The sequence below is a fragment of the Acanthamoeba castellanii genome, assembly GCF_000313135.1.
Source record: "Acanthamoeba castellanii str. Neff unplaced genomic scaffold scf7180000084495, whole genome shotgun sequence".
NCBI lineage: Eukaryota > Discosea > Longamoebia > Acanthamoebidae > Acanthamoeba > Acanthamoeba castellanii.
Window position 1 is genome coordinate 1 of NW_004457610.1, and position 27,643 is coordinate 27,643.

The following is a 27,643-nucleotide window of genomic DNA, read 5'->3' on the forward strand; positions in this document are numbered from 1 at the left end:
CATCATCATGATGGCGTCCAGCTGGGAAGAGGCCCTCCAGGCCCAATCCACTACACTGGCTCTGCTGACCAACCTGGGATGGTCAGTCAACTGGGAGAAGTCCTCACTTGAGCCCAGCCAGGCCAAGGAGTTCCTTGGCCTCATTGTTGACATGATGGTGGAGCTGAGATTCTGTGTCCCAGCAGCCAAGTCACACACTCTCCACCATGACATTTCATGCCTCCTACTCCACACTTGCCACCACCACTTGGTTCCCATGTGTTGTGCAGCTGCAGTAGCGGGCCACTGTGTCTCCCTCACCTGAGCAGTCCTCCCAGCCTGACTTCTCCTCTGCAACCTCTTCTGTGACATTGGCCACTGCTCTGATTGGAACAGCCAGATCAAGCTGTCCCAGGCAGCGATCCACAACCTTGAGGAGTGGTTGGCAGGCCTCTCCAAGTGGGATGGGAGAGTGGTGTTGACCTGGCCCTTAGTGCTTGACACTGACACCTCCCTCACTGGGTGGCACAGCCCTGAAGGACTCAAGCACTACTTCCATGGGCTGGTGGAAGCATTGCAGCCAACACATCAACAAGTTGGAGCTCAAGGCAGTCCACCAAGCCCTGAAAGCCCTCCTCCCCTGCCTGTGGGGGAAATTGATTCTCCTCCACTGCAACAATGTCACTGCAGTTGTGTACATCAAACACCTTGGTGGCTGAAACCCAGTGATGAATTGCATGACCCACAAGATATTTGACCTGTGTGAGCACCACAACATCCAATTGTTGGCCATACACCTCCCAGGCGTTGAGAACAACAGAGCTGACCACCTCAGCTGGCTCTACCCCCAGCACAAGTGGAGGCTAGCCTCTTCCACTTCATCAACCACAAGTGGGGACCCCACACCATTGATTGGATGGCCATGGTGGTGAACACACAGCTCCCTTGCTTCAACAGCTGATTCTGGGAGCTGAACTCTGAAGCTGTTGATGCCACTGCTCAGGACTGGTGTGGGGAGACCAACTGGGCAACTCCCCCTATCACCCTTATCCCATGTGTGCTACGCCTCCTCCAACAACAACACACGTCAGCCACAATCATCACACTGGTGTGGCCTGGCAGACCATGGTTCCAGGACCTCTGCCAGATGTCCACAACACCCCCAATCCCAATCCCCAACATCCCAGACTTGTTCAAGTGGCAGGGCCTTCTACCCCCCAAACCCCTGCACAATCCCCACTGGCGCTGGGCAGCCTTCAAGATCTGTGGAGACACAGAACAGAAGGCTGGTCTGGGCTGGCACTAAATATGCTCAACCTAGCCCTCACACCATCCACATGGTGGCACTACCACAGTTCCCTACTGTGGTTCTGTGACCACTGCTGGGCAGACAGCCTCAAGTTCCCCCCAACAGGCCTGACAGCAGTGGCCACAATTGCCAACTTCATCAAAGTGGCCACCAGATCCTCACAACGCCCATCCTCAACCATCAATGGCCTGCTTGCAGCCATTGCTGCAGTCTACAAACTGATCAGCCTCCAACCTACCTGTGATCTGCTCATCAAATGTCTTTGGAGAGCACTTGTCCATGACTGTATGAAGCAGCCTGTCAACCATGGGTGAGTCTTCGACCTCTCAAGCCTGACTGACCTCTTCAAGGGTTGGGGCCTCAAAATGTTGCTACAGAAGACATGTGTGAAGCTCCTCATGCTCCTCTGCATGCTCAGCGCACTCTGGACCTCTGTGGCCATCCTCCCACAGTTCAACACCATCCACATCAAACACATCGACACCAAGGACATGTTGGTTGTACCTGTTGTTGGGTACAAAAATGACCTATATGGAGAAGGCCACACTGTCTGCCTCTATGAGTGCAGTGACAAATGCCTGTGCCTGGTCACAACCTGGAAATGGTGGGCCTGCTCCACCTCCACCATCTGAAGCTGCATCCAGGACCCATGCATTGTCTTTGAGCTGGAGTGCCCACATGGACCTCTCTCCCCCAGCAATTGTGTGCTGTGATCCTCAAGGCTGTTGCATGAGTGGCTGGCCTTGACACCTCCATCTTCACTGCCTGCATGTTCTGCAAGTTGGGTGTGATGGCAGGCATCTTGGCTGGTATTGATGTGGATGTGATCTTCAGACTGGGTGGATGGTGAGACCCTGCCACCTTCCACCAACACTACATCATCACCAAGATCCCCACAACCTATTCAGACATCCTCTTCAACGCCATCAATCCCAAGGATCCCAATGATCTTGACAACCAGTCCCTGACCTCTGACAAAGACAGTGACAGCAACGACACTATCACTCACCTCTAACCACTCACTGTCTCTGCAGTCAACAATGCAGAGAGCATTCCTCCAGAGGGTAACTGGCATTACTGTCAGGTAAGCATAGTTATCCAACACAAGGAACACTCTCTGCATTCTTCCCTACCCTCCCTCCCTCCCTCTACACCTCATTCACAAGAAAAAGACCCCATACCAGACCATGTTTTAACTATTTATTCTTTATTTCTTCTCCATGTTAGCAGAAAAAGAAATAAATAGTTAAAACAACGCAGAGAGCGTTCCTTGCATCAGATAACTATGCTGACTAACTATCTGGCAGCATGTACAGATTGTCAGGGCTGTAACACCAGCATCTGCACACCCTCCAGAAACAGATTGGTGTCATCAGTGAACTTTGGCCAGTTCAATGCACATAATCTGAGAAATGTGAACAGAAAATGGGTAGAAAATGCAAGAAAAGACCATAAAAATGCACATATTTCAGCGAAATTGCAATCCAACATGCGTCAGATGGTAAATCTGTACATAAAAAGGGATTCTGCTTTTGTCATTTCTTCTTCAATAGCATCCTCCACTTCTGTACATTTTCTGAAAATGATACCCAAGCTTTCCTTGATTTGTACACCAACCTCATGAAAAACAGCCAAATGGTTACAGATACTTGATTTTTGTGTTAAGCAAAAAGGGTCACTGACCCTTTTTCATAAACACTTGGTTCCTGCAGGGTCCATTAATTCTTCTGTCCTCATCTGCTTGCTCACTTATCTTCTCTCTCTCTTTCTTTCTCACACTTTGCAATGCAGCTACCAATGCAAGAGAATGACAAAGACAGTGGAGTATTTCTGATGCACTATGTGGAGAGCTTTAGCAAGAAGCCACCCCAAAATAGACCTGAAACACATGGCACTCATCATTGCCCATTTTTTGTCCATGATTGCCACCACACTACCAACTCTAATTTTCCAATCTCACAACACAGCTCAACCAACAGTGGTTTACATCAGCATATGTGAGCATATGTATGTGGCACATACACCTGCACCCTGGTAGAGATGTCTAGCAGCCTGTGGGTTTGTTTTCACAAAGAAAACAATTTTCTGGAGGCCTGAGAAAGTGGTGTTGTGGTTGGAGGTCCAGAGGCCAGGCACACCATCTTTGAGAGCAGTTAGACAGGAATGCTCTGCTTTTATTCAAGCCTCCCCCTGTGGTTGTGTGGCTGATGCAGCGCCAATAGAACATTGAGCCTGCCCGAAATTTCGCCACGTGTGCGCACAGTATGCAGCGAAGATTGAAGACGAAGACAACCCAGCGTAGACCCTAAAACTCGAGAGAGAGAGAGAGATGGACAAGCAGACGCGCAGCAGCGGTGCCGTGGTGGGGTTGGCAGGTCTGTTGCCTTTTGGCACGGTCGAGGCCAAGGTAAAAGAGTGGCTGGCCGAGGACATCCCCTCGTTCGACTATGGCGGCTTCGTGGTGGGCGACAAAGAGGAGGTGGCCGTGCTCCTGGGCAAGGCTCCCGGCGTAGTCGCTGGCGTGCCCTTCTTCGATGCCGTCTTCCGCGAGGTTCACTGCACCGTTGAGTGGCACCTCCAGGAAGGCACCCCCTTCCAACCCATCGCTGAGGTGTCGTAGTCCCTGGCGCCCTCTCCACCCCCCCCCCCAAAAACCACCACTTCACACCTCATGTGTCCTCCATGTACATGCGGCGGCAGGTGGCACATGTGCGGGGACCAGCACGGAACATTCTCATGGGCGAGCGGACTGCGCTCAACCTCATCGCCCGATGCAGTGGTATTGCGACGCTCGCACACCACCTCACCTCGCTGGCGCAACAGCACGGCTGGAAGGGCCAAGTCGCCGGTACGGAAACAACCTCCACCACCCACACACCCCCCTACTACGAGGGTGGAGTAAGGGGGCCGGACACATGTGTTCGTTTTAACGAAACTACATCCCCTCTATGTTTCTTTCTATAGGCACGAGGAAGACGACGCCTGGCTTCAGGATCATTGAGAAGTACGGCATGCTGGTCGGTGGGGCCGATACGCACCGCTACGACCTGTCGTCCATGGTCATGCTCAAGGACAACCACGTCGTGAGCACGGGCAGCATCACTAACGCGGTGAAGAAAGGTGCGTGTATATCTTGTGCACCCACCTGCGTTTCCCATTGGGCCTTCAGGCCGAGTGATGGACAAAGGTTGCGAGTCGACTCACGGCGCGAGCTTCACCATGGTTTGTGTTGCGTCAAATCAGCGCGCTCGGTGTGCGGGTTCTCTCTGAAGATTGAAGTGGAGTGCCAGAGCCAAGAAGAGGCCGAGGAGGCGATACAGGCTGGAGCCGACATCGTCATGCTGGACAACTTCACCCCCGCCAAATTAAAAACAACGGCCTGCAACCTCAAGGTGCGATGGCATCTCTAACGCGCCACACCCCATGATCTCCAGACACGTGTCAGATGACATAGTCTTACTGACGCTCGCGCGTATCTACCGTTCGATCTCAGGCCAAGTACCCTCACACGTTGATCGAGGCCAGTGGGGGCATCACGCAGGACAACATCGCGGAGTACTTCCACGAGAGCGTCGACGTCATTTCGCTGGGCTTGCTCTCGCAAAGTGTGCCCCACATCGACTACAGCCTCAAGATCCGGCACGCCCAACAGTAACAACATGGTCCCCAGCACACTGTCTGGAGACGACACGACTCATACATTCATTTTCTTGGCGTGGTTGATGACGAGTGGTTCCTTCTCCGCCTGTATCGCGGTCATCGCTGGGGTCACCTTCTTGCGCTCGGCAGTGTGCGGGTGCTCGTCGTGTTCGTGCTTTGGTTCGTCTTCGTCGTCATGGCCCTCGAGGTGGCAGAACCTGCCCAGACCAAAGATGGCAAAGTAGATGATGTACGACGCCGCCAGTGCATCCACCGCCACCGCGACCAGCTTGATAAGCTCAAAGACCTGCACCTCGTCACCCTGTTGACGCCAAATGTGTGGGACACATATTCGTAAGCTTACACTTCTCAGAACGGGTTGGAGGGCTGTGGTGGTGGTTTGTACCTTAAAGCCATCGCCGTAGAAGAAGAGTTCGAGGAAGGTGAGCACGCCGAGCGGGATGCCGCTCCACAGGAGATCGGCCAACAGGAAGAGCTCGGTGAGCTCTATGGCAGTGCGAGACTCCTTGCGTATGCGCCCGGCGATGATGATGTCCTTCGTCACGCGGAAGAGGAGGAACAGCCGCAGGCACACCATGATGACCTTCCACACCAGCGCCAAGAGGATGAGCGCCACTCCGTTGCTCATGCCGCTGTTCGAGGACGACTTCTGCGAAGACGACGAAGAGGTGCCGTCCAGGTCGTCGAATAGCTTCACCGTGGGCGGCATACCGAACATGAGGAAGAGCATGACGGGAAGTGCACCGATGAGGGTAATGAGCACGCGAGCGAGCAGGAGCTGTCGTTCGTCGGAGTCGCCCTCTGCGTTCTCGTCTTCGTCGTCGACCCAGCTGCCGGTGAAGTAGGCGATGAGCGTCTTGCCCAGCAGGTTGAAGTCAGAAACCAGGTCGGCGAGGCCCGCGACGTGGATGAAGAGGACGACCATGCTGAGCCACACGGAGGGCACGAAGTGTTCGATGAGCCCCAGGCCCAGCGCCAGCGGAACGAGGGCCACGAGCGCCAGCGCCACTGCCGTTCCCTCGACCAGGAATGGCGAGAAGAAGACGACAAAGATGGCCAGACCCACCCACGTGCAGGCCCGCACCCTCGACCACTCGGTGCGGCGAACCGCAGGCACGATATCGCGGAAGGCAAAGTCCGGCATGCTTTTGTTTTGGCGCGCGTTGGTTACTCGAGAGAGGGTTAGGCCAGGAGAAACCTCCCCTTTTGAATGGGGCGCCAGCCGAAGCAAAAGGGAGGGGGTTCTCTTCTCGCTTTTCTGAGCCACAGTTCGGGGAACACTACACCACAGCTCCGTTCCCTTCTTCTTGGTGTCGCTGTTATTAATTTATTACCTTAAACCGTCGACCAATCGCTGGGACCTGTGGCACAGTGTCTTGCCTCCGGCCGGATTCGAACCCGGCCGCCATTGAAAGCAAGGCGCAAAGCCAAGGCAAGCCAAAAAATCTCTTGGAGCAAGACTTCGATCCCATAGGGTTGTGTTGTAGTCAGTCGTTGGGTGCATGATGGAGAACCCTGCGGCAGCGGCACAGCAAGGGAGGAGGAAGAGTACTATTTTCAGTTTCTTGTCGTGCCTTACCTCCATTTGATCTCATCATTTGATCGCGATACCAAGGGGGCAGGCACGGCGACTGGGAGGACAACAATGCTCAGCGCCCAACAACAACAACAACAACAAGTACCAAGGAGCGGCAGCCCAAAATCAAAGATCCCAAGAGCGAGTACAAGCACCGTTATTGTTTTAGATTTCTTTCGTCACAATCTTATTTTGGTTGGTGGAGCAGAGCAGCGAGGTTGTTTGGCTGCACTCCCAAGCAAGTGTCACCGTTCAAGGTGGCCAATGACCCTTTCAACCCCGGCAACTCGCTGGAGGGCTGTACGACACCTTTTCCCTCATACCTGCTTGTGCCTACCGCCGGCCACTGTGCACGTGCTCACATCTGACGTCTGTGTTGTACTCTCTGCCCATCACCATGGTGCAGGGATCTGCCGCAAGGAGGGCAGTATGGGTGGTGCGCTGTTCATCACTCACGTCAACAGGCGCAGGGTCGAGCCGCAGACCATCTACGGCACTCCGAAGCTCAAGTGCGTGCGCTCCTACGCTCCTTCTCACGGATCACATGAGATGATGCACCTAACGTGTGCCCGCTCTGCATTAGATATCCGTATGCCACAAAGGAGAACAACGAGTGGAAGACATTTTCGGAGGCGTGCTGCCACTACTACGTGGCTACCAAATGGAACGGGATGAACGTGCTCTTCTTCAAATACACCGACGAGGACGGTAACACCTACGTCACCGGCAAGTCCAAGGGCTCTGCCAGCTTGGCCGACGGCACCTTTGGCAGTACGTCCGTTACCCTCGATTGCGCCTTATCCGATGCGACTTAATTGTGTCGTGTGTCGTGTGTCGTGTGCCGTGTGCCGTGTGTACTCACCGTGTGTGTCAGACTTCTTCACCTCCACGCTTCAGGTCTTGGGTTTTGATGGTGGAGTGCCCGAGGGAGGTCTATGGAAGAATCTCCCCGCTCGACTGGCCCTGCTCGCGAACCCCCTCGTACAATCCTTGACGTTCGAGCTGTGTGGCAACAAGGTACCCAGCCCACCAGATTCCAACCGGTCGTAGACTTGATTGGAGATTTGCCGTTTACCTACCCTCCTATCTCGTACATCAGGAGCCTCATCTGGTCAAGTATGACTTTGACCTCGACCTGCAGCCGCTCTTTTCGACCACTGTCAGTGGACAGATCTCACCGATCATCGTAAGCCCCGAGGAGGGTGGAGATGTGCTGCATCCGTTCGACCAAGCCGAGGTCGTCAGGGTACGCGCGTCCCTTCGGCTCCGCCCATGCTGAGCGCCTTATGCCTGCAGACATTTTTAATCGATGCACGGACGTGTGTATATAGGTCTGCAAGGAGTATCAGGAGAGGGACTTTGCGCTCAACGAAGAGTACCGTAAAGCTCACGGGCTCAAGCACAAATACGAGGTAGGCTCCACAATGATGTTGCTTTTGGCCGCACTTGATTGATCCCCTGAGCTCACGAGCAAACAAACACGCAGTACAACCACTTTGCGACGGAAGGTATGTGTGCTTACTCACCGCGGCGAACGCCCCAACGCCCACGAACACTCATCGCTTGACGTGTCTCAGGCCACGTGCTGTACTTGCTCGACGCCAAGCAGCACTTGATTGGCCGGACCATGTACAAAGTCAAGGTGCGCGCAGCCGCTTCATTCTTGGACTCTGTTTGCCTGTGCCTTCACTTGACTGACTGTCGCCTCCCGACGTCGATTCGTCGAATGGTGTCAGCCGAGAGACATCGAGGAAGTGCACTGGGGCAATTTTGATGCCACAATGGAAGGCCGGGTGAAGGAGGCGGTGGCGAAGATCGCCACTCGAGAGAAGCCCATGACCGCGGCATCGCTCCGGGCCGAGCTGGACATGGGTCCCAAGGAGTGGGGCAGGTACACTCTGCCGCTTCTCCGCTCTCTTCTGGCGCTTCGTAGGCGGCTTGGAGGAGCTGACGCGCTTTTGACCAGGTACGGGAGCGACGTCATGAATGCTGTGGGACAGCTCAGGTACCAGAAATTCTGGGCTCCTCCTGATAACGGACCCCTAGGCCTCCTACTCGTAGGCATTCCAGCAAGCGGGTACTACCACTGCCCACCGCCTTTCATCCAGGCCGTGTTCGCCTTGATCCGGCTGCTCTTCTGGGCAGAAGGCCTAACTCGCGACTGTATGTTCTTCACCCTGTCAACAGCAAGACGACGATCGCCAAGAGGCTGGCCAAGCGCGGATGGCTACGCTTCAGTGAGGATGACTACAAGGGCCATGTGGAGTGCAAGGCTCACATGTTGACGACCTTGAGCGAAATGTCAGAGGAGGGCAGGCCCAAGGACGTCGTCGTCGATGCCTCGGTCCTGAACCCCGTCCATCGGAAGGTGCGCCTTCCTGCTATTCCTCGTCGTTGGCTTCATATATATGTTGCAACTCACCCCGATGGCATGTAGGGGTGGATCAGCACGCTGCATGCTGCCGGGTACTGGAACGTGTACGCGTTGCACCTGGACATCTCCGCGGACGTGTGCAAGCGCAGGGCGGCGTCTTTGCATGGTACTGCTCGCTTCATCTACCGCGCCGCGCACCCACAGAAGAAGGTGCTGTTGCGGCAAAGGCGCAAGTTGACAACCGACCGCTCTATGACGTGCAGGCGAGGAGAGCGACGAGGGGAGGAGTATGCAGGAGGCCATCGGCAAGCTGGCCCAGTCTGCCGAGGCCCAGCCCAAAGCGCGAGAAGGCCTCCAGCGCATCGCTGCCGTCCACACCGACGCCGAAATCGAGGAGTTCCTCGCCTCCCTCTCCTGACAGACCTTGCTCGGCTGCCCTTGCGCTGCTTGAGGCTCGTCAACCGGGTTAGTTACCGCCGACAAATCAGAAATTTCGACAATTTCTGGGCGACACGTCGTACAGTTATGCGCCAAGTTTAGATGAAATTCCTGGCCTGCGCTTATATAAGTGGTCCACCGCTTCACACTTATCATCACAGCACAGCTCCCCTCGAATACCTACACCACACCACTTGGACTCCCGCAGTACCAACAAGAACCCAAAGTTCTCTTCCACTCTTCACCTAAACCTTCCAACACACACACACACACCACGAGCAAATGGAAACCGCCACAGTGAGAGACGTTCTTAGCCACCAGCAGCTGCCCGCCCAAATCCACGTCGTGAGCAAGACCGCGACGGTGAAGGAGGTCCTCGACACGCTCTACCGCCACCACATCCTCGCCGCGCCCGTCGTCGACTTCGAATCCAAGTGCGAGGGCCTTATCGACGTGCTCGACGTCCTGTCCTTCCTGCTCCAGGTCGCCTCTGAGCCCGTCGAGTCGCGCGTCTCGCCCCTCTCCACCACCCTCCACAACGACGACATGGACATGCTCGTCCAGCGCAGCGAGCGCTTCAACACCACCAACGTCGCCACCGGGGTATGTAGTTCTCTTCTACCACCCCCCCCCTTCCTCCCACTCAAACATCTATTTCTACACTACAAACACAGGTCAACCTGTCCACCAGAAACCCGTTCCTGCCCTGCACGCTGGGCGCGCCGCTGATCGAAGTGCTGCGCAACTTCGCCCGCGGGGTGCACCGCGTGCCGGTGGTGGACTCAGAGGACCCGACGCGCATCGTGGCGATGCTCACGCAGACCGACGCCAACCGCTTCCTCGCGACCGACCCCGAGAAGTACCTGGGCCAGGCTCGCGCCCACGCCTCGATCACCGATCTGGGCCTCGTGGCCGGCGCCGACAAGGTCGTCACCGTGCCCACCTCGACCAAGGCCATCGACGCCTTCATCACCATGCACGCAAAGGGCCTGAGCGCCCTGGCGGTGGTAGACGCCGAGGGCGCGTTCCAGGGCTGCCTCAGCGCGACCGACCTGAAGCTGATCACCGACTACCGGTTCCAGGCGCTGCTGCTGCCCGTCGTCGAGTTCCTCGAGCACGTGCGGAAGGAGGAGGGCCGCACCTGCAAGAGCTACCGCGTGTGGTGCATCCCCACCACGCCCCTGCAGACGGTGGTGAAGAAGCTCGCCGAAGAGCGCGTGCACAGGGTGTTCGTGGTCGACCCCGTCTCCATGAAGCCCCTGGGCGTCGTCTCGCTCACCGACATCGCCCGCATCGTCACCGCCAAGGCCTGATGTGCATCCATCCGCCTTAGATCCCTTCCACCTCTTGTACCTAAAAAAAACCTATCAACACACACCTCTCAAGAAATACATTTTGTCAACACACAACCAACGTGGGTACGACGAGCGTCATCACACGCCTCGCGTCTGGCCAAGTGCGTCGGGCTCAGGACGGGGGAGGTCCCAGATCCAGGGCTCGTCGCGTGGTCCATAGCGCTCCAGCGGCTCTATTCGATAGGGCAGCGGAATCACCACCGAGTCTGCACACACACCCCACACGCACTGCATTGTCGGCCGGGCTGCACCAGGCGGAGGCGTGGAGAGAGCTGGAGAGGGGGGGTACCTTTGGACAGAGCGGCAGGTGCGGAGCCTGCGATGAAGGTTCGGTCGTCGAAGTGGGAGGGGAGGAACAGGACCCCGATCTCGAAGTTGCGGATCATCAGCTGCGTGTTGCCCTTCTGCAGAGCGCCCCACGCGGCCTTGGACAGGTTGGCGCTGGTCAGACACACCCTGTTGCAGGCCACAACGAAACAAAGAACAACGAAACAAATTGTGAATCAGCGTTTGTGCGCGGAGGAGAAGAGCGACAAGTGGTACCAGGCCAAGTGAGAGTCACGGTGTCGCGTGAAGCACTTGATGTGGGGCGTTACACGGCCTCGACTCTCTGGCATGGCCTTGTACTGGCGAAACAGAGGCGTCATAAAGTCTTTCCTGTTGCTCTCCCCAAAGCACAGCGAACCTGCACATTCCACACCAAAGCCCCAAAAAGAGGTGAGCAGGGCAGGTGCTGGACAACTGGTGTGGGCGGACTGGGGTAACCTCCGGCTGCGTAGCCGTCGATCGAGCTTCGCACGTAGTCCACCGTCGGCCATACAAGCTCCACCTGCGCTTCCTTCTTGCTCTATTGGGTTGGTGGACGTGTGGGCGTGTACGCTGTGAGGTGGCTTCGTCTGGCCATCATGGGCTGCAGGTGCGTCGTACGTCGGACGATCCGGCGGAGGCCATGAGGCTCTGCCCGAACTCCTCCTCGACCCACTTGGCAGTGAGGGAGCCGACCGAGGAGAATTGACAGGCCACCGACGAGCGTCGCTCAATCTCGGCCGGCATGGTGACCCTGGACAATAGGCCGCGCAGGCGCATGTGTCCGTACCGGTTTAGCGTTGCTCCTGTAGAGCGCGACGAGACACGAAGCGAGCGTTAGCAAGTGAGATGGATTGTGCGGGGGGGGGGGGAAGCGTGTACGCGAGTGATAGCCCGGCACGCTGGTGACGAGGGCTACGCGTACGGCGGAGTAGTCGTAGTGTCGTAGCGAGGAGGGCTGGAACTGGAGCTGTCGCTCGTTGCCCATGTGGCCGAAGTAGTCCACCAGCGTGTCCTCGAAATCCTGAGCCAGCCCAGAACCTTGACTGCTGCTGGCGGACGACGCACCCTTCGGCACAACAACAATAACACCACTTTTAGTGTTGGCTCTCTCATTGCACCACCAGAGACTCTTGTTGGGGTACCCCTCTCTTCTTTGGGAAGTCTTGCAACCAAATGCCCTGCGTTTTTCTCTCGTAGTCCTTCTGTATGAGGTTGGCGGTGGTGATCGCTACGCGCAACGTGTCTATTATGGCATTGATAGGCTCGCGTGTGAGTGTCAGCCACCGATGCGATGGCGCGCATTGGACGTACCTTTCCAAAACAGAAGCATCATCTTGCCGTGGTGGCATCCGTAATCCAGCACCCACGGCTTGTGGTAGTGCACGTTGGGCGGCGGTGGATGGGGCAGCACCTGGCGCACCACACACGAGTTAATCAACATGGAAGGAAGTACAACACAGTTTTCTAGATGAGACATATCATACGACAAGGGGCTGTTGCATTACCCCAACGTTTCTCTCGCCATGTATGAGAGACCAGGGCACACGTTTGAGTACGGGACACCGACGCATGAGCCAATCCATGTCCACCTGGTACGTCACAATCACCGCACGCTCCACATTTTCCTGAGGGAACATACAAACAAACAAAGAAAATAGGATTAACGAAGCTCTCGATCGATACAACGTAGGAGGAGGGCAGAGAGCGTCGTGGGTACGGGAATGATCTGCCTGATCCCGAGGGCTCCTTGGTTCGCGTCGGCAGGAAATCTAAGCGAGACGCGCGGCACGAGATCACTGGTGAGCATTCAATGCGTCAGTGAGCGCGCAAGAGAAGCTGAAGGAGGAGCATACTTGGGAAGCCAGTTGAGATGATAGTACGGTTCGGCTTCGGCGAACGAGTTCGAAGGCACGAGCTCGCCTGCCAGATCTGCTTCGTCGTCGTCGACGACGACCAGCTCCGGCTGTTCGTCTCCTTCAGGAGACTCCCCGACGCTCAGCAGCTTGTCGATGGCCGCCTCTACATTCCAGTCGAGCTTGGCCAGCACCTTGCGAATCTGGTCGGGTGGGAGGTGTGGAAGCACGCCGGCCACGTCGTCCATCGCCTTGTCTTGGTCCCGCTTCGACAAGGCGGTCCTTGCCGGCACTGGCACTGGGCTGGCATCGTCGTCCGACTCCCGGGTGAGGTCGAGCACCTTGACCGTGGCGCCGTGCTCACCGAATTCAAACTCGAGCGGCACCAGCTCGCTGCCCGCGCGCCGATGAGAGGCCCTCCCACCAGGTCCCGTGCGTGCTGCACCGTCGTGCGTGTCCTGCTTCACATTCCTCTCGCCGCCGCCGTCTTCTCCTTGTTGTGTGTTGCTCTCGTGCTCGAGTCGCCGTCGCTTTGCCGGGTCAACTGGGTCGTCGTCCCCCTCCGCTGCTTGCGTGTCCGCCTTAGCTCTCTTTAAGGGTGATCGTTCGTGTGAACGGTCGCGTGATGGTCTCTCGAGCCGGAAGCAGTAGTCAGCGGCGAGCAGGCACAGCACGTCGCCCACCCTGTACAGCGCATTCAATCCACACAACTCAGGCCACGCACGTTTTCACGAGAGCGAGAAGGAAGGGTGCGCCCACCGCATCTCGGCCGTGTCACCCTTGCGGGCGAGTATCGTTTCCCTTTCCACCGCACCCTCGCGACAGTGGCGCACCACGGAGGGATTCGCCCCTGTCTTCGCGGCACGTTGTGGAAGGAAGACGAGGCAGAGAGAAGGCTTTGAGTGTTCCACACCTTCAGAAAGAGAGCAGGAGAGGCGTACCAAAGTCACAACCACCACGCCGCTGTTGCCATTGCGAACAGATCGTGCCTCCAGCTCAACCTGCTGCCGACTAACCCGCCTGGTGGATTAACATTCATGCAGCATTAGATTGAAAGCAATTCACTCTGGGTAGCACTGCTCAGGGAGGCTCATGTTACTTGTCTTGTACACCGAGTTGACCTCCTCGCCCGACTGCAACACGCCCGGCGATTAACAAGGATCTCCGACCATCCGCTCTGCTCTGGGAAGCGCCAGCGTGGGAGAGGCCACTGCCCGTTCCTGCCACCTCAAAGATAGGCACCAGCTCAAAGGAAGCATTCCCTTCCTCTTCGTCCTTGAATCCCTCCCAATCCATTCGAAGATCGAGCGGAAAACAAAGAGTTTGGGCTTCGAGGAAAACATTGGTGTTCTGCGGAAGTAAACCGGGGGTCTGCGGCGTGTCGAGAGAACGACGTGACGCAGTAGACGAGAAGAGCAACACACGGTAGCTGGGGGTGATAATAAGGGTTTTACTTTACAGATGTGGCGTGTCTTCTCTTTGCACGTATCTACATGCGGTGATGATCAGCAATAACTTACGACGGTCCTTTTCCTCCTTTACATCCTCACTCTGCTTCCACCTCGCGCTCAGTGCCGACATGGCTGATACGTATCAGAGCGCGAGGTGTTCGAGTTCGAGGGTGTGGTCTTCCATCTCGATGTCGCGGCAGCAGAAGTAGTAGGTGAAGCCGTCCTTGAAGGTGACGCCGATCTGCTGCATGCTGTTGCCGGCGAAGAAGAGGTCGCTCACGGTCGCCTTGCCGCCAAAGTGACTTCGCGCACCGCGCGGGTAGTTGTAGAGGGTCTCCTGCTGCGCCTTGACCCAGACCGTGGTACCGACCTCGAGCTCGCTCACCTCGGGCGTGCGACGGAGGACCACGCCGCTGTTGGCGCCGTTGGCCTCGCCGTGTTCTCCCCTCGCGCCCTTGTCTCCGCGGTCGAGCAGGAGGAAGTAGTCGAGCTCGTGCATCAGCTGCTCGAAGGTGACGTTGGGCGGCGGCTGCACGATGCCCGTGCGCAGGAAGTCCAGCACGCCCTCGAACACGCGCCCGTTACGGTCGAGGTAGTAGGCACCGTCGACCTGCGTCAGCGCGTGGCGCCCGGAGAACATGGCCTCGAAGTAGGAGCCCTTTCGGCACAGCGTGGCGCGCGTGGTCACGTACAAGACGCCACCCTGCACAACCAAACGTCCCACCTCCAGTTAGCGACATTGACCCAGGAAACACCCATTCACGCCCATTCCTCGCATTCCCGTGGGGCGAGGCGACGCACGAAGCGTTGGGAACGCCGCGGAAGCCAAAGAGAAAAAGATGAAGTGGAAGAGATGACGAGGGGAGAGAGGAAGAACGTACGACGTTGAGACGAATGAGGTGGACGTTGCGAGCCTGCTCGTCGACAATGCATTGGTCGCGAAAGGCGGCTTGCTTGCGTTCGAGCTCCCACTTTTGTCGTTCGTGCTGGAGCTGGTGCAGCTCGCGCAGTGCAGCCTCGTAGACGTGGTTCAGGGCCAAGGCCGCGTCGGCGCCCGAGCTCGTCGAGCTGCTGAAGTTGTGCGTCGCCTCGCCCAGCTCGGCCACCAGTTGTGTAAGAGTCCTGCTCATCCTGATCTTGGAGGATATTCGCGAATCTGTGGAGTTCTGCGGCTTGTTGTGGGTTGATGTTGTTGGCCTTGTGCAGGCAGAGGCGGTTGCTGGATTAGTTGTCGCTAGACGTCTACGCGATAACTAATGCCTTCGGCTGGCTGTGGGGTCGCCTCGCGCGCAGTTGTAGTGGTAGTGCAGGGGTGCAGTCGAAGGTGTGGAAAATGGCGAGGAAGGAGGGCCGCCTTTGTTGTCGGCGCCTGTCGCTGGTGTCAATGCGCGTTGATGTATTCTCCTGACAGACGCCTGTTGTTGGGACCTTCTTGGCGAGGCTCTTGGGCTTGATCGTGTTCTGCTCGTTTGCAGCCAGGATTCAGTCATCCGAATTTCGCCGCGTGACCAATGGCAACGGCACCTGACGAACGCTCACGTAATGTCACTCGAATTCTCATCGAGTCGTTCTCTAAGAACAAGGAAAAGATCGAGAAAATAAGAGAATTCTGGAAAAGAAAATCACATGCTGCGGACGCCCGCCCATTGCAGCCAATAGAACCAACTCATCCCTGCCAAAAACAGAAGGGGGATCTGTTGTACCTTTTGGGCATCATCAGTGTCAAGTTCTGAGTGAAACAGGGCTGTATGTGCATGTGTATAAACAAGAGAGTGGCCTACAGGACTTTTACCTTCTCTTGTGTGAGCAGTGGAACAGGGATATGTGGTGTCAGTTCAGACAATTTGGTATGCAGCATGAAGAGAAACTTTTTGTTGGGTACAACACATGGGTGGGGCACTTGGACTATTGAGGGCTCACCTGCAGTGGAGGACCTCTCTGATGAAGGAATAAACAATATTTCTGGTACATTGTGTGTACCTGTTGTTTCTTATGTGAACATGGCATAGGCCAACTCTAGCTTGCCTTGGTTGCTGAAGCAGGGGCAATTGCCTGGTGAGCCTGTGGGATTGTTGGGATCAGCTCAACATTGCAGCTATCATTTAAGAGTTTGTTGTTACTATGACACACCTGAGGCAGCACACAAGCCACTGGAGGGCCTTCACCTTGGATGGAGCCAGTGTGTTGGGTCTAGGGGCACATACACATTGCCACTCTGTAACACACTGTGGCCATGGCAAAGTGGTGACAATCATCTGAGACATCAGCTGCATGAAGTTGAGGCAGGGAGAAAAAAAGGGTATGTACCCAAGCACACTGATGACCATTGGAATCAAAGGAAATGCTTGTGTGGGCTGCCCTGCCCTTCTTGGGTTCTTGCCAGGCTTGAATTATTGCAATTTTAGTGTGACCTCTCCCTGTTACACTGCACTGAGCTGCAACAGCATGAGTAGTGCACCACAGCTGGCGCTCATGGCATGGAGAGTGCACAGCTCTTGAACAGACAGAACAGGTCAGGGGCTGCCCCTCCATCTGTCCCAAGCCACAAGGATTTGTTTTTTTCCTTTTTTTACAAAATCGTAATATTTCCTCTTTTTCGGCTTGGGCCAAAATCAATTTGCGAGCTGATGGAAGGAGAACATGAGCAACGAGAGGAGGTGGCAGCTCAGAGGGATGGCGAAGACCAAAAGGACGAGAGAGAGCGCAAGGACGAGAGGGACGATAGGGATGTGAGAGATGAGAGAGATCATCACGAAAGCGACAGGAGGGACGAGAGGGACGAGAGAGACCACAGAGATCGCAGAGACCATAGAGACCATAGAGACCATAGAGATGAGCGGAGGGATTCCCCCAGAGTAAGATTACGCTGCACACCTACACCAGCAAGCCTGCATTCTTCCTTTACTTCATCCCCACTCTATTGATCCCACATGAACAGGTTACTGGCGTACTCTACTTCGAAATTAGACGCTAGAGATAAAAGTAGATTAAAATTAGAGCAACATTAACGCTAGATTGAGAAATTGAACACCAGAAACCCTTTCATCGGTAGAGTCAAGAGCTTCGAGAGGACAGACGGATGCGTGTGAGACTGACATTTTCTTTTTTCTTCGTTCTCCCGCTGACAGGAAGGTCTCAACGCGAACGGTGAGGAGGAGACCAAGCTTTACGTCGCTGGCCTGCATTGGGAGACGAACAGAGAGAAACTACAGGAACTCTTCGGGCAGCACGGCACCGTTACTGATGGTGCCACCAAAACCAGCCTTCTTGTTGCTGTTTGCCTAATGCTGCTTCTCTTACCTGCGGACTGTTCTGTGGCCACACCACCAACACACACATAACACACACACAACACAACACACAGTGAAATTGATTGTCGATCACTTCAGCGGCCGCTCACGCGGTTTTGCATTCGTGTCGTTTGCCACCTCTGAAGACGCCACCGCAGCTCGCGATGCCATGAACTCTGCGGTTCGTACTCGACGCTCAGCACTTTTCTCGCTTGTGCCCGCGATCTCCATTTCCCACCAATGCTCGATGCTCTACTCGTCGTTCGCAACAGGATGTCGATGGCCGACGGATCTTTGTCAAGAAGGCGATGGCAGAGGGCGTTGGTGGCGGCAGAGGGCGCGGCGGCTTCGGTGGCAGAGGCGGCTTCGGTGGCTACGGAGGCTGGAGGGGCGGATTCCGCGGCGGCATGGGCGGATACCCTGGGTTCCGCGGCGGCTTCGGCGGTCCCTACGGCGGTGGCTACGGTGGCGGCGGTGGCTACGGCGGTCCCTATGGCGGTGGCGGCTACGGCGGCGGCGGCGGTTATGGCGGTGGTGGCGGCTATGGCGGCTACGATCGAGGCTATGACCGAGGCTACGACCGCGGCTACGGCGGCGGTGGCTACGATGGCTATGGCGGCGGCGGCGGTTATGGCGGCAGGGGTGGTTTCCGTGGTGGCGAGCACAGCGCCTACGGCAGGAGGGACTCCCCCTACGGTATGCCCCCTCGCGGCTCCTACGGCGGCAGAGACTCGGGCTACGGCGGCGGCTACGACTCCTACGGCGCGCCGGGCGGCTACGGCCAAGGCTCGGACGATCGCTACTCGTCGTCCTACGGCAACTACCCACCAAGCGGTGGCGGCAGCGGCGGCAGCGGTGCGGGCAGCTACGGCGGCTCCTACGGGGGAAGCAGCAGTGGCGGCGGCAGCAGCAGCTCGGGAGGCGGAAGTGGTGGAGGGAGCAGCAGCGGCAGCAGCGGCAGCAGCTCGGGTTACGCAAGCTACAGCGGAGGCGACTACTCCAGTAGCTACAGTGAGCGCAAGTGAGAGAAGAGGTCCAGATCATCACGCAAGAGGCAAAGGGGCACGCCACCACCCGTTTGGTCAGAAAAATAAAAAGCACCACGCCGCGGGGCAGCGCGGCGATTTATGAATGGCTTTTGCGATTGGAGGAAAAAGTAGGCGACTTAATTCTAGCGCCCGAAAACATCCGATAGGAAAGAAAAACAGGAGCTCAGCGGCGAAAAAAGCAGGCGTCTACTTGAGAATAGCCTCCATTCGTCAATGTTTCTGTTGACGGACAGATGGAAGCACCACGGCAGCTGCAGGACCACCACGACGAAGCGCACCACGACCTGCCGAGCGAGCCGGGACCGAACCCGATCGGCAAGGCCTGCAACTTTTGTCGCATCTCCCACACCGCCTGCGGCCCGTACCACTTCACCGCCCCATTCGCTTTCTGTGCTGTGGGTAGTCTGAGCTTCTTGGGCCTAATGTGGTGGTACCAACGTGTGCGTGTATGTCATCACACGCCATTTTGTTCTTCTTTTTCTTCAACCCATGTAGAGAGCGACCATGTCGGCGCTGCATCAAGATAGGCAAGGCGCACTTGTGTTCCGACGTGCAGATGCGCAAGCGGGGCCGCCCCAGAAAGACCGACCCGCGCTACCGACCCCGTGACCGGAAAGCCGCGGCGGCAGCAGCGGCCTCGTCATCGTCGTCCACCTCCTACGTAGCTCCTCCCGATAACAGCACCGATGATCGCCATCGCATGACAGTTGCCGTGCACCCCAACGGCGCAGGAACAGGTCTGTGCACCCGCGCTCTCGTTGCCTTCGGGTATGGCACCGACACTCGGCTATCACTAAACTTGTGTGCGTGATGTGGGCACTGTGCATAGACCATGCGCTTGCGAGGCGGGATCCAGACCCTGGGCACCAGCAGCGCGCCACGCACCCGGGGCACTACGACACCGGGGTCCCACTCTACTTCACTTCCCCCGATTCATCCCAGCGCGAGCTCTCCTCAGATGACGATGACAACGGGAGCGACGATAACGACGGCGGGAGCGACTACGATGATGACGACGACGATGACGACAGTGCGCTGGAGGATGGCGGCTTCGTAAGGAGGGGATCATCGGCGGTGAAGGCAGAGTCGCAGCTGGCGAATAACGTGATAGAGATGATGTCGGCAGAGATGCGGAAGATGCGGAAGGAGAACCATGACCTGCGGGAGAAGATGAGGAGGCTCAAAGAGAAGCACAAACAGGCGAAGAAACGGCTGGCTGAGTTCCTGGACCTCGACCAGCGACCGCACACGCGCATGAAGATCGACGCCATCGAACTGCCCCGATCCTCCTCTCCGGCGTCTGCACCACCGCCACCACCATCGTCAACCGCAATGCCTTTCTCGTCTCCGCCGCAGCCTCCACCGCTCATCTCTGCCGCCGCTGTGTCTCCGTCGCTGCGAGAAGCTCGCAAGTATCTGCCCTTCCTCAACCACTACAACATTCCACCTGAGCGGCCGTTCGTGATCGACAACATGTTCAGGTAGACCTTTTTTCACGCCCACCTTTCCCCCGTGGCACCTGAACTCACGCCACCACGGGCGCCGTTCAGTCACCCCATCAGCGCGGTCGTGGTGAATGGCATGGAAGTATCGACACCGCCGCTGTTTCTCTTTACCAACGACGCCTTCGCCACCATGCTGCAGTTCTTACCGGTACAGCTCCTGTCGGTATCAGTTCACGAAATACACGCCCTAATCCTCTGTTCCTCTCCCTATTTGGGGTTACTTTAGAGCGAGCTGGCCGGCTCATCGCTGGTGGGCGTGTGGGCCCAAAACGCCGCGATTGCAAGAAGGATGGCCCCTGTGCTCGTCGCCAAGTGCGCTTACACCCACCATCGCTGTGTTTGCGCTGCGGTGACTGCGCACCGGACATTCACTCACAGCAATCACGCAGGGCGCCATGGAGCGTGAGCGAGGTGTATCGGATGAGTTCGCTCCTGCGCCGACGGGACGGCACCACGTTCCGTGCCGTGTCGCACGTGCAGTTCTTCTACGATCACTCCGGCATGGTACCATGTCTTGCAACCCCTGGATTACAGTTCACACTTAGCCCTTTCTAAATGCGCCGCACTCTGTGCACGTATCAGGCCAAGTACTCGATCGCCAAGATGCTCAAGTGGAAGAACGATGTGCTGCATGAGGGCGAGCAATTCGACAGCTGGGTCGGCATAGCGAATCTTCTGTTCGGCCAGCATCACGCGGGAAATCATCACACCGCTCCTGCTCCATACATCCATCCGATGCACCACCACGGCCATCTGACCTCACATCGCTCGGCCAGTCCGCCCTCCCCTCACTCAGCTCCACATCTCGGCGTACCTCTGTCATCAGCCACACATTCGTCTTCGTCTGCGCCTGACTGCTTCCCGTCGTCTTCTTCATCTTTAGCACCGCCTTCTGTCGCGAGTCTTTCAACCTCGCCCTACTCCTACTCATCTCCTCCGTCGTCTCTTAGCCAACACGGCCAACTCGGCGCCACCGACGGCGATTCTGCCTCCAGCGAGCGAGACGACATGTGCTACCTGGCACAGCTCCTGTTCGACGCTCCACCCTCGGACTACGCCCAGTTCGCGGACTACTCGCACGAGGACATCCACCAGCCGCAGCACCAGCATCAGGTCTGGGACAACATCTGAGAGTTGTGGCACGCCCTTTCGGTTTGTACAGACCATTTTTTTTAAAACGAACAAAAGACCTTGGTAAAACGAACAAAAGAAAAGTATTTTTTATTTAAATAATATACAATCAGAAGAAAAGAGCAGGCGATGGTGAAGGTGGTAGTGGCAGTTGACAACTCCTCGAGCGCAGAGCGCGGTAGGTTACCCTCTTGCTTTGCTAAATGTGGCGAGTGGGCTGATTTGTTGAGATTGGATCTCTTTTCATCGTGTGGGGTGGACAGCGTTCAAGAGGGCGGTGGAGGTGATGGGAGGGCGAGGCTCGCTGGTGGTGTTGCACGTGACCGAGGTGGTGACGACGTCCGTGCTGGACCCCTTCCACGACACCCTCGACCACCTGCAAAACGTGGAGGCCCGGGAGACCGCCACCCACGTGCGCAAGAAGTTCGAAGGGCTGTGCCACAGCGCCAGCCCCAAGGTGCCCACCCCCTTTTACTCGCCGCACACGACACACGCCAACGCGCGCACACGATACACCCACAATCAACGCCGCACGCTGGCAGAAACAACGTTCAACCTGCCAGTGCCTGACGATGAACAACACTCGGCCCCAGGTGGCCCAGTGGGAGTATAGGGAGGTAGAGGCGTCGTCCCCGAAGGAGGCTCTGCTTCGCCAGACCGAGGAGCTGGAGGGTGCCGATCTGCTGGTGGTGGGCCGAAAGGGCATGAGCACTCTCGACAAGTACGCCCACTACTCACGTCATGCTCGGACGAGCTTGCGTTCATGAGCGTCGTCTAACAACACATACCATCGCATGCAGGCTACTACTGGGGTCTACATCAGAGTATGTGGTCGCACACGCCCACATGCCCGTCATGGTCGTGCACTGAGTGTCAACCACACCAATCTCGCCTTGGTTGGCCTTGAATCTATTTATTTTTCTTCTTTTCCTTTGTTTTCTCTTGGGCGTGTTGGCCAGCGGACTTGTCGGAAATAAAAAACTGGTGCAGAGCAACCAACACGCGGGGGGGGGGTAGTGAGAAGAAAAGGCAGAGCACCAGCTACTCCCGCACTCATACGATCAACACACACCAACACACAAGATGAGCGACTTGGACAGGTTCAAGGAGGTGATTGCGAGGCCCTACAGGGACCAGGCCGTGTTCTTCCTGAACGCCTTCTGGAACGAGCACAAGGGCGACGCCGAGCAGCTGTGGAAGTACGTCGCCAAGATGGTGGAGCTCGACCAGGACCGCAAGGCCGAGGGCTCCGATCTCGATGAGTTCAACGCCCACCGCTTCCTCGAGTTCTGGCAGGAGACCGCCACCGTGGTCAAGCTCCGCGAGCTGCTGCGCGATCTGGGCCTCGACCGCAAGAAGCGGATGAGCCTCATCGAGTACCTGGTCGTCAAGTACCGCGTCACGGTGCGCGAGCTCGTCACCCGCCCGCAGGGCTCCAACGAGGAGCTGGCCCGCGCGCAGGCCGCCCTGAAGGCCGTCCAGGACGAGATCAACAAGATTGAGACCCGCAAGGCCCAGCTCGAGGCCGCGGCGGCCGGTGCCAGCGGCATCAAGGCCATGCAGGCCAAGAACGAGCTGGCCCAGCTCCTGTCGGCCGATCAGACCGACCTCAACCGCGCCGTACTCACGGCCGAGGCCGCTGTCCGCAAGGCCCAGAGGCTCGGCGGCGACGCTCACGGTACGCTCTTCCCCCCCCCGCACAAAGATCGAAAGCTTTTTTTTTTGATTTTATAAAATCAAAACAATTTGGCTTGTGCTCACCGAATTAATGGATTATGCTGCGTGCGTACAGGTGCTCTGTGGTGGATTGAGCGCGAGCTTACCGAGATGAAGAAGTACAAGCCCCAGAAGAGCGGCGGCATTGGCCGAGGCTAAACAGTATGCCATGTAAGTTGTAATTGTACGCAGTACGTTTTAATGCAAGTCCACTATAAATATAAATGCTGGCAAGGTTGCTCCCGTGGTGTCTCGTAGTCTTCAAATCGCGACATAGTTCTGCTGCTCTTGGCGATTGGGATTGATTTTCCTCTTGTCTTGAGCGTAGTGCGGCCCTCTGTGTGCCCCTTGTTGTAGGACTTCCTTCGTCTTGCTCGCCCCTGGTCCTTCGTGCTGTGCCGCTCGATGGGAGCCCACTTGGGCGTCGCCCCCCGCACCTTACCTTGTCGCGGCCGTGCCGCTCCTTGTGCTGTCTGCTCATCTATCGCTGCCGAAGGCGACGCGGCCTGCCCTTCCTCCATCTTTTGTTGCTTTGGCTTTCGTTAGAGGGTTCCTCGTGATTGCAACAGACAGGCATACGGGCACGACGAAGAAGACCATCACGCACAGGAACACGAGTGCAAGAAGGCGGTGATGAACACACGCGTGTGTGTGGTATTTACTCATGGCTGTTGTGTACGCTACAAGCAGCAACCAAACAAAGAGGGGAGGTAACATAAACACAAGGGGAGAGCTCGGGGTAGGACGCGAAGCGCTTCTTCTTCTTCTAGAAGGCTTGCGACCTCTGCTGGATGGAGAGACCCTTGTCGGTGAACACGAGCTTGAGGTTCCTTCCGTCCTTGACATCCACCTTGAGCGTGTTGTCAAAGTTCTGTATGTACGCACACATTCATTCATTCACACACGCACCAAGCAGCGAAGAGTCACGTCGTGTTAGCCACCGCGTCACCGTGCAAACGGCGGCGTCTCTCTTGTGGTGCATTACCTTGGTTCCGATCTTGAGCTGGATGTTGAGCTCGGACGTGGACTGGGCGGTGATGGGCGGGAGGTCCACCTTGAAGTTCTCCTGCACGTCGCCGTTCAGGTTGCCGCTGTGGTACACCTGCCTGCCCTCGAACACCAACACAACGGGCTGGCCTGGCACGGCAGGGAAACCCTCTGCACAAACATATAACAGATTTTATAAATTATAAATTATAAATAAAACTCTATAATCTTTATAGAGATTTATTGATAAATTAGATGGGTGGAAGATCAGCAAGAAAAAATTAAGTGAGATGGATTGAGGTGGTACCGAGCCAGAAGCCAAACTTGTTGTCAGTGCCAGGCCGATCGCTCGGGGGCACCTTCTTGAAGGCGTGCCGCATGATGCGGTCCTCCTCCTGATTCTCGGCCGGGTCGCTCTCCTTCAGGTTGAGCGCGGGGCATACCTTCGTATCGTCGGTCATCTTCTCTCTATCTGTGTTCTACGCGGCTGGCGCAGGAAGAGAGGCACGACGGCACTCCCGCCTTCTGCGTCGCCTCGGGGCCGCCGACAAAGGCAACCACAACCGGTTTTATCCCAACTCAAAAGGAAATGTCATTTCCTTTGCATTTACCACCTTCTCCTTTCTGGTCCAGAGCCGCTAGCCCTTCGTCTTGCTGCACCGGTGTGGGACTACAGGCCCACAATGAAGTTGAGTAAGAAGGAGATGGTGCAAGAATATAACAGTGTTGACTATTCACAAGGTTGTGCTCTATCGTCCTTGTGGATCAGACAACGACCAGGCTGTGGCTGTAGCCGGCCGAAATGGCTGAGACTGTGTGGCCCGCGGCAAAGACCACGGTAGGTTGGGTGGCATTGCTCTCGTCGCCCTTGCCCAATCGACCATTCTGTTGGGGGATGGGCGTCAGCTTTAGATGATTGCTGCCAGGTAAGGCAAGGTGAATAGTACCTTGCCGCAGCCGAACGAGAACACCGTGCCCTCCGCACTGAGCACCAGGCTGAAGTTGTTCCCCGCAGCAACGTCCACAATGCGCTCCCTCTCCAGCGACTGGATCAGGGTCGGTTCGGGGTTATCACGCAGGTCGTTGCCATGGCCTGGTTACCACACAACACACCAGTTGGTCACCAAACACACCGTGATCTGAGCTAGAGCTCTTGGGAGGAGACACGTACCCAGCTGCCCATGCTGCGCGAGCCCAAAGGAGTAGACTCGGCCGTCGTTGGTGAGAACGAGGCTGTGGTGAGCTCCCGCCTCGATTTCCACGGCCGCAGCTTCGACTTGCACTTGGGCCGGCGACGCGATCATGCGCGAAAAGTGGCCCAGGCCCAGCTGGCCGTAGCTGTTCTGTCCAAAGGAGAGAACTCTTCCTTCCTGCTCGAGCACATAAAGCTGAGATGAGCGACAATGCACGGGCAACCACAGCGTGGTGTGGCTGTGTGGCAGTGGTGGCTGTGTGTGTACCTTGGACAAAACGAGGCTATGGCTGCCGCCAGCAGCAACCTTGACTGCTGGTCGCTGTACAAAATGTTCAATCTTCTTCGGGACGAGGCTCATGTCTGTGTCGCCATGGCCCAGGGCGCCCTATATCAGAGAGGGGGGGGGCATGTCAGAGGGTCTGCTGTGCTTAAGAGCCTCACACGCCCAGGGCATGGTCAGAAAGGGGTTACCTCGCTCCCAAGGCCAAACGAGTAGACATCGCCGCTCTCCGCTACCACGAGGCTGTGTGCGCTGCCTAACGATGAAGAAGACGAACAAAAAAGATGAGAACCGGCCAGAAAGAGAGGAAGAGAGCGAGAAAGATGGCGTTTCTGCTTCATTGAGTAAGGCGCTCCGTACCTGCGGCGATGTCGACCACCTTTTCGCGCTGCAGGCTGGAAATGAGCTTGGGCACCAACTGCCGGGCCTGGTCGCCGTGCCCGAGACTCCCGTCTATTCCGACTCCGAATGAGAACACGTTGCCTTGGTCGCTGTGTGGAAGATAAGAGTCAGCCACAATTTCGAAATGGAGCCCACGTTTTAAGTCCGACAGGCCGGTGACTGACGCCGGAGGTAAAAAGTTGTACCTGAGGACCAGGCTGTGGTGTGCCCCCGCAGCGACCTTCACAATGCGAACGCCGGAGAGCGAGAGCACCGGGCGCGGAATCATCTGCGTGCGCTGATCGCCGTGACCCAGCCGACCATCTACGACCACGTTAGCTGGTGAGAAAAAACGGTGGTGGTGGTTGGTTGGTGGTGGGCGGTGGTTGGTACCACTGCCGTAGCCGAATGAGAGTAGGCCGCCGTCCTTGGTGGCGACGAGGCTGTGGTAGAGGCCAGCGCTCACGTCCCGCACGCGCTCGCGGGCCAGCGCCTCGACGCACTTGGGCCGCAGCTTGTCGACGTGGTCCCCGTGGCCGGACGGGTCCGCCAGCCCGAACGAGACCACGTTGCCCGCCACCAGCTGCTGGCGCAGCACCGCGTCCTGCGTCAGGCGCCACCAACGCCTGATGGTTGTGGGTCGTTGTGGATGTCGTCAGAAATTAGTTAGGCCAATCACCAGACTTTCTTCTTCCTCGCGTCAGAAACGTTGATCTTGAGCTTACGTCGCGTGTTGTTCTTGCTTGCGTGTTCTCGCACATGTAGTGATGTGTGTTGCGTTGTTGATTGGGGGGGGGGTGTTGCGTGTTGCGTTGGTGGGTGGTGTGGTACCGGCACACGCTGGCGAGTACGGGCAGGTCCTTCCACGTGAACAGATCGGGTCCGAAGATGAGGAACATGAGCTCCTTGTCCACCAGCACGTCCTCGATGCCCTCCTCGTCGCCACCGCCGCTGTTGTGGTCGCTGTTGTTGTGGTCGCTGCGCTGCTTCCGCTCCTTGGGAAGCACGGGCCGCAGGGCGCGGTCGCTTCCGACGCTCACCTTCCTCTTCATCGCTGGCTGGGCCAAGTGGTCCGACGTGTGTGTGTAGCGCCACGGTCTGGGTGGATGCGCTGAGCAAGCGATGGGTCGCACTAGCGGTGTGGGCGCGTACTCGTCTTGCTCAGAGAAAAGATGGTGAGTGAGACGAAGCGAGTTGGGTTGAGTTCTGGCCAGCTGGGCCTGACGCCACGTTCCCCGTGACCAGCCCGTTTCCCCTCGAATTGCCATGAGTGCCAGGGAAAATGGCACCCTTGCGTTTCGAAGTTCCCGAAGTTGTTCCCACTGAGGCAAGCCCAGTGACACCCAGACTTTAATGATAAAAAGGTCCAAGTTCATGAAGAGGGAGAGCTCACCTGGGACAAGGCCCCACATGTTCTCAGGTGTGTGTCGCCTGGTACTTTGCACGAAACAGACGTGGCCCAATCAGCACTCAGCATCTAGAATAAAAATAAATGTCAACTTTGGCATCCACAGCTCACTTCTATTCACCAATGACATGCACTGATGTGACTACTTCACATACCACTAGTATCTTGATATCTGTTGACACAAATGCTTAACATACCCTGGTATCTTAATGTGTCTAGTGGTGGGAGCACTGATCCACCTCAGTGATATTCTCCTGGACCACACCACCAGTGCCCAAGGTTGTGTTTATTTTTGTTCACCCAGTTTGTACCACCTGTCTTGTTTAGTGCCATTCAAGTCTTTAGGCCAACTGACCACCCTAACCTTCACTACACAGCACAAAAGGCACAACCATCA

The 27,643-nt window shown here is 56.8% G+C and overlaps 13 protein-coding genes across 13 annotated transcripts; 8 read left to right on the forward strand and 5 right to left on the reverse strand.

Moving 5' to 3' along the window:
• Nucleotides 1-10: 10 nt before the first annotated feature.
• ACA1_325410 (uncharacterized protein) lies at nt 11-1,285 on the forward strand (the record flags this gene model as incomplete). The annotated part of the gene is given in 5 exon segments (XM_004348293.1): nt 11-175; nt 380-472; nt 519-690; nt 706-870; nt 963-1,285. 5 exon segments carry the CDS (start codon nt 11-13, stop codon nt 1,283-1,285), a joined length of 918 nt encoding a protein of 305 aa, XP_004348343.1.
• A 2,332-nt stretch (nt 1,286-3,617) lies between these two features.
• Nucleotides 3,618-4,943, forward strand: ACA1_325420 (quinolinate phosphoribosyl transferase, cterminal domain containing protein; the record flags this gene model as incomplete). The annotated part of the gene is made up of 5 exons (XM_004348294.1): nt 3,618-3,899; nt 3,989-4,136; nt 4,253-4,408; nt 4,532-4,680; nt 4,830-4,943. 5 exons carry the CDS (start codon nt 3,618-3,620, stop codon nt 4,941-4,943), a joined length of 849 nt encoding a protein of 282 aa, XP_004348344.1.
• Nucleotides 4,944-4,982: 39 nt separating this feature from the next.
• Nucleotides 4,983-6,092, reverse strand: ACA1_325430 (uncharacterized protein; the record flags this gene model as incomplete). The annotated part of the gene is made up of 2 exons (XM_004348295.1): nt 4,983-5,249; nt 5,334-6,092. 2 exons carry the CDS (start codon nt 6,090-6,092, stop codon nt 4,983-4,985), a joined length of 1,026 nt encoding a protein of 341 aa, XP_004348345.1.
• Nucleotides 6,093-6,450: 358 nt separating this feature from the next.
• On the forward strand, nt 6,451-9,316 carry ACA1_325440 (uncharacterized protein; the record flags this gene model as incomplete). The annotated part of the gene is made up of 15 exons (XM_004348296.1): nt 6,451-6,496; nt 6,564-6,669; nt 6,733-6,824; nt 6,931-7,033; nt 7,108-7,295; nt 7,399-7,541; nt 7,624-7,770; nt 7,856-7,936; nt 8,011-8,032; nt 8,102-8,166; nt 8,261-8,415; nt 8,458-8,529; nt 8,712-8,892; nt 8,962-9,064; nt 9,162-9,316. The coding sequence occupies 15 exons, from the start codon at nt 6,451-6,453 to the stop codon at nt 9,314-9,316; spliced, it is 1,659 nt and encodes a 552-aa protein (XP_004348346.1).
• Nucleotides 9,317-9,618: 302 nt separating this feature from the next.
• Nucleotides 9,619-10,649, forward strand: ACA1_325450 (CBS domain containing protein; the record flags this gene model as incomplete). The annotated part of the gene is made up of 2 exons (XM_004348297.1): nt 9,619-9,939; nt 10,011-10,649. 2 exons carry the CDS (start codon nt 9,619-9,621, stop codon nt 10,647-10,649), a joined length of 960 nt encoding a protein of 319 aa, XP_004348347.1.
• A 120-nt stretch (nt 10,650-10,769) lies between these two features.
• On the reverse strand, nt 10,770-13,617 carry ACA1_325460 (tyrosylDNA phosphodiesterase-related, putative; the record flags this gene model as incomplete). Its single annotated transcript, XM_004348298.1, has 12 exons — nt 10,770-10,897; nt 10,981-11,147; nt 11,271-11,376; nt 11,457-11,538; nt 11,619-11,803; nt 11,880-12,021; nt 12,143-12,228; nt 12,312-12,411; nt 12,557-12,625; nt 12,718-12,769; nt 12,854-13,537; nt 13,613-13,617. The coding sequence occupies 12 exons, from the start codon at nt 13,615-13,617 to the stop codon at nt 10,770-10,772; spliced, it is 1,806 nt and encodes a 601-aa protein (XP_004348348.1).
• An 829-nt stretch (nt 13,618-14,446) lies between these two features.
• ACA1_325470 (K+ channel tetramerization subfamily protein) lies at nt 14,447-15,434 on the reverse strand (the record flags this gene model as incomplete). Its single annotated transcript, XM_004348299.1, has 2 exons — nt 14,447-15,007; nt 15,186-15,434. 2 exons carry the CDS (start codon nt 15,432-15,434, stop codon nt 14,447-14,449), a joined length of 810 nt encoding a protein of 269 aa, XP_004348349.1.
• A 1,998-nt stretch (nt 15,435-17,432) lies between these two features.
• Nucleotides 17,433-18,619, forward strand: ACA1_325480 (RNA recognition motif domain containing protein; the record flags this gene model as incomplete). The annotated part of the gene is made up of 3 exons (XM_004348300.1): nt 17,433-17,550; nt 17,669-17,775; nt 17,867-18,619. Coding segments are annotated over 3 exons (978 nt in total), but the record flags the coding sequence as incomplete, so codon positions are not given.
• A 257-nt stretch (nt 18,620-18,876) lies between these two features.
• ACA1_325490 (fungal Zn(2)-Cys(6) binuclear cluster domain containing protein) lies at nt 18,877-21,279 on the forward strand (the record flags this gene model as incomplete). Its single annotated transcript, XM_004348301.1, has 8 exons — nt 18,877-19,004; nt 19,139-19,380; nt 19,500-20,124; nt 20,194-20,296; nt 20,375-20,460; nt 20,538-20,652; nt 20,731-20,825; nt 21,099-21,279. 8 exons carry the CDS (start codon nt 18,877-18,879, stop codon nt 21,277-21,279), a joined length of 1,575 nt encoding a protein of 524 aa, XP_004348351.1.
• A 129-nt stretch (nt 21,280-21,408) lies between these two features.
• Nucleotides 21,409-22,149, forward strand: ACA1_325500 (universal stress domain containing protein; the record flags this gene model as incomplete). The annotated part of the gene is made up of 4 exons (XM_004348302.1): nt 21,409-21,457; nt 21,543-21,736; nt 21,873-22,000; nt 22,080-22,149. The coding sequence occupies 4 exons, from the start codon at nt 21,409-21,411 to the stop codon at nt 22,147-22,149; spliced, it is 441 nt and encodes a 146-aa protein (XP_004348352.1).
• A 213-nt stretch (nt 22,150-22,362) lies between these two features.
• On the forward strand, nt 22,363-23,154 carry ACA1_325510 (actin bundling protein; the record flags this gene model as incomplete). Its single annotated transcript, XM_004348303.1, has 2 exons — nt 22,363-22,957; nt 23,072-23,154. 2 exons carry the CDS (start codon nt 22,363-22,365, stop codon nt 23,152-23,154), a joined length of 678 nt encoding a protein of 225 aa, XP_004348353.1.
• A 607-nt stretch (nt 23,155-23,761) lies between these two features.
• On the reverse strand, nt 23,762-24,443 carry ACA1_325520 (uncharacterized protein; the record flags this gene model as incomplete). Its single annotated transcript, XM_004348304.1, has 3 exons — nt 23,762-23,866; nt 23,981-24,153; nt 24,290-24,443. 3 exons carry the CDS (start codon nt 24,441-24,443, stop codon nt 23,762-23,764), a joined length of 432 nt encoding a protein of 143 aa, XP_004348354.1.
• Nucleotides 24,444-24,747: 304 nt separating this feature from the next.
• ACA1_325530 (regulator of chromosome condensation (RCC1) repeat domain containing protein) lies at nt 24,748-26,890 on the reverse strand (the record flags this gene model as incomplete). Its single annotated transcript, XM_004348305.1, has 9 exons — nt 24,748-24,867; nt 24,930-25,075; nt 25,154-25,370; nt 25,443-25,562; nt 25,649-25,713; nt 25,818-25,948; nt 26,045-26,177; nt 26,232-26,442; nt 26,690-26,890. 9 exons carry the CDS (start codon nt 26,888-26,890, stop codon nt 24,748-24,750), a joined length of 1,344 nt encoding a protein of 447 aa, XP_004348355.1.
• Between the last annotated feature and the right edge of the window lie 753 nt (nt 26,891-27,643).